The sequence below is a fragment of the Vigna angularis genome, chromosome 2 (assembly GCF_016808095.1).
Source record: "Vigna angularis cultivar LongXiaoDou No.4 chromosome 2, ASM1680809v1, whole genome shotgun sequence".
NCBI lineage: Eukaryota > Viridiplantae > Streptophyta > Magnoliopsida > Fabales > Fabaceae > Vigna > Vigna angularis.
This window is the reverse complement of record NC_068971.1, coordinates 15,920,361-15,923,827: the sequence shown is the minus strand read 5'-3', so window position 1 is coordinate 15,923,827 and position 3,467 is coordinate 15,920,361. Positions and strand designations below refer to the sequence as shown.

Sequence of the window (3,467 nt, the reverse complement as noted above, 5' to 3'; positions counted from 1 at the left end):
ACACTACAACTTAAAATATATTTATAAATACAAAATAAATAAGTACAACTTCAAATTTATTTCTATGATAATAGAAAAAGAAAACTTGGTATGCAAGTTGCTTGGATTAATAAATAGTAAATGTGCATTAAATAAAGCGCGGGGAGTTATACTTTTGGTGTCAGCGTGACGAAACTTTGACGCAATGGGAACGCAATAAAATAAACAAAATTTAATATAAAGCGAAACAGAGACAAAGTTTCCGCGTAGAGAGATGAGTCTCAAATAATTTAAATTAATAAAAAAATAAAAACAAAAAGAAGAAAATTTCAATTTTTAAAGAATCCCACAGATAAGACATGCCTAATTTATCGATGAAACGTCAATTTTGTGTCTAATGTTTATTAATATTATTAATTTATATAATAATTGGGTAAAAGACCTTTTAAATTATCAAAAGAATTGTTTATTAATTAACCATTGTTGTTATTAGTTAGGAATGAGAAACAATATAGATTTTTTATCTTTAAGATTTCAGTCCTTGAAATAAAGCAACACTTTGGCTTGGACACCTAAGCTAGAGAAAATCTCTCTTTTCTTTTCTTCTTTTTTTTTCTCTCTTCTTTATTACGCGATTCACACCTGATGTTCACACCACACCTCTACCTACATATATATTCTCTTCATCTTTTTCTCTCTCATCTTTTGCTTCTCTCTCTATCCTCCATAACCAAAACACACTCTTCAATAGCTTTTTTCTACATCATTTAGAGCACGCCTTCATCCTCTTCTATATTGGATTTTTGAATCTCTGGCTTTCTAGTTTTCGTTTTCGTTTTCAATTTTTCATGGAGGGTCGTGATCTCCATCACCATCACCGGCAGCAGCAACAGCAACAACAACATCAGCAGCATCAGCATCAGCGTCACCACTCTCACAACATCACAACCAGTGCTAACGTGGATGCCACGGATAGGTTCCCCCAATGGAGCATCCAGGAGACAAAAGAGTTCCTCGTGATCCGTGCGGAGCTGGATCAGACTTTCATGGAGACAAAGAGGAACAAACAGCTTTGGGAAGTCATCTCCAACAGGATGAAGGAAAAGGGTTTCCACAGAAGTGCAGAACAGTGCAAGTGCAAGTGGAAAAACCTCGTTACCCGCTATAAGGTATTTTTGTAACATTCATCCATCCATATATATATATATATATATATATATATATATATATATATATATATATATATATATATATATATAATATACATGTCTTGTTAATCACATCAACCCAATAAAACTCGTGTTCTTATTATGAATCGCATGTCTTTGTCCTTTTCAATCCCATCCTTTCACGTGTTTAATTCTAATCAGTGTATGGTTCAAGGCTGTCTCATCATGTTCACGATTCCGATTAATATATCTGGTTTAAGATTACCACGTCTTCAAGACTTTGATCGGTATCTGGATTAAGACCGTCACTTGTTTATGATTTTTCAGTTAACATATATCTATCGGTCTGGGGTTTTGAAGAATTTAATAGAATTTCTTTGAATGATAGTTTAATTAATAAATGTATGTTTTGATTAAAAAAATGGGTTTTATGTAGTGATAGAGTACTTGTTTTGTTGTTGAGATTTAAAGGGGTGTGAAGCGATAGAGCCAGAGGCGATGAGGCAGCAATTCCCGTTTTACAATGAGCTTCAAGGGATTTTCGCATCAAGGATGCAGAGAATGTTGTGGGCAGAAGCAGAAGGAGGGTCGAAGAAGAAGGTGGTGCAGCTTTCATCGGAGGATGAGGAAGAGGGAAACGAAGAGAGTGAGGGAGATCAGAAGGGTAGCGTGATGAAAAAGAAGAAGAAGGGGAAGATGGTAATAGGAGGAGGGAGTGGTAGCAGTAGAAATATGGAGAGTTTGAAGGAGATCATGGAGGAGTTCATGAGGCAACAGATGCAGATGGAGGCACAGTGGATGGAGGCGTTTGAGGCAAGGGAGAACGAGAGGAGGATGAAGGAGATGGAGTGGAGGCAAACCATGGAGGCATTGGAGAATGAGAGGATGATGATGGATCAGAGATGGAGAGAGAGGGAAGACCAAAGAAGGATTAGGGAAGAACTTAGGGCTGACAAGAGAGATGCTCTAATCACAGCACTTCTCAACAAGCTCACAAGAGAACAGATGTAGTATACATACCTCTAACTACCTTTTTTTCTCTTTCTTCTTCTCTTCGACCAAAGCTTAAATTAAGAGGTTTGTTCTAAGAACTCTCAATTCATACATCTTCCTCATTAATTTACATATCCATACTTTATGCTTCTTCTGCTTACCTTTACCATCTTATCTTGCTCTTCATTTCAATCACCCATTCCAGCTTATCTACCCAAAGTAATCAAAGCAATCAACAAGAAAAGAAGAAAATAAAATAAAATTGGTTCTAGGATATTCTTCTTCTTGTTTTACTTGCAAATAGGCAAATAATTGTGTTACTTTTTTTTGGCCATGCAATATCATTGAGAGAGGACCAATGTTGATCCCAAAATGATGCTTTCATAGATATTCTATTCTTTGTAGTAGGTGTAGAGAGAGAGAGAGAGAAATATTAATATATATATATATATATATATATATATATATATATATATATATATATTTACATATACATTTATATATGTATATATTTTGCTGTTCCTAATAACTAACAACCGAAAACGGAAAAAAGATCCAGAAAACATGTCACAAGATAACTCATCATAGTGTCTATCCATATATGTGGAGACGGACAATTTTAAGGTTTGCTTAAATGAGTCACTGTACACAAAGTGATGTTTCATTCACTTTTGGTTACTGTAAACAAAAAAACCTAAAAAGGGTTTTATTATATAAATATATGCGTGATGCTACTCTCCCTTGTCCATTGTGTCTGCATACATATATATTCACACAATGGGTCTGAAGCTGAAGTAGGGTTTTGAATTAAGTGATGAATTGTAATCAACTCGTGTTCGTGAGAGTGTCGGTGCAAGTAATGTAGCCCAGCCATGTGTTCCAATTAGCTTTGAAAACGACGTTATGGTTGAGATTGATCTCAAAAATAAGAGGTAGATAAATATATATATATATATATATATATATATATATATATATATATATATATATATATATATATATATATATATATATATATATATATATATATATATATATATAAATGAGTGGTAGGGTGGTACGTAGGATCAAAATCTAATGGTACTAGAGAGAAAAAGATAATAGGAAATTGTACAAACATGTGGCGTGTGTGTAAGTTATGGAAATCTATTTCATTAGTTTTCCAAGGACTTGATTGTGTAGTATGGATAGGACATATATACAGATACTAGAAATCAGTTTCAGCTGAATCATGATGATCTTCACCATAATTTGTGTGTGAGATTTTGTATTGCTTATTGAGTAATTGAATTTTGCATGCAAGAGTTGATATGCCAAAAGGCTACT

General features: G+C 33.9%; 1 protein-coding gene across 1 annotated transcript; it reads left to right on the top strand.

The window, feature by feature from the left end:
- The first annotated feature begins 558 nt into the window (after positions 1-558).
- On the top strand, positions 559-2,289 carry LOC108328199 (trihelix transcription factor GT-3b). Its single transcript, XM_017562024.2, has 2 exons — positions 559-1,148; positions 1,620-2,289. The coding sequence occupies exons 1-2, from the start codon at positions 828-830 to the stop codon at positions 2,157-2,159; spliced, it is 861 nt and encodes a 286-aa protein (XP_017417513.1). The 5' UTR covers positions 559-827; the 3' UTR covers positions 2,160-2,289.
- Positions 2,290-3,467: the final 1,178 nt, after the last annotated feature.

Bases quoted from the DNA above. Each gene is read 5' to 3' on its own strand.
- LOC108328199 (XM_017562024.2), top strand. From the start codon at position 828: ATGGAGGGTCGTGATCTCCATCACCATCACCGGCAGCAGCAACAGCAA. The intron at 1,149-1,619 runs GTATTTTTGTAA...TGAGATTTAAAG, and splicing joins ACCTCGTTACCCGCTATAAG to GGGTGTGAAGCGATAGAGCC.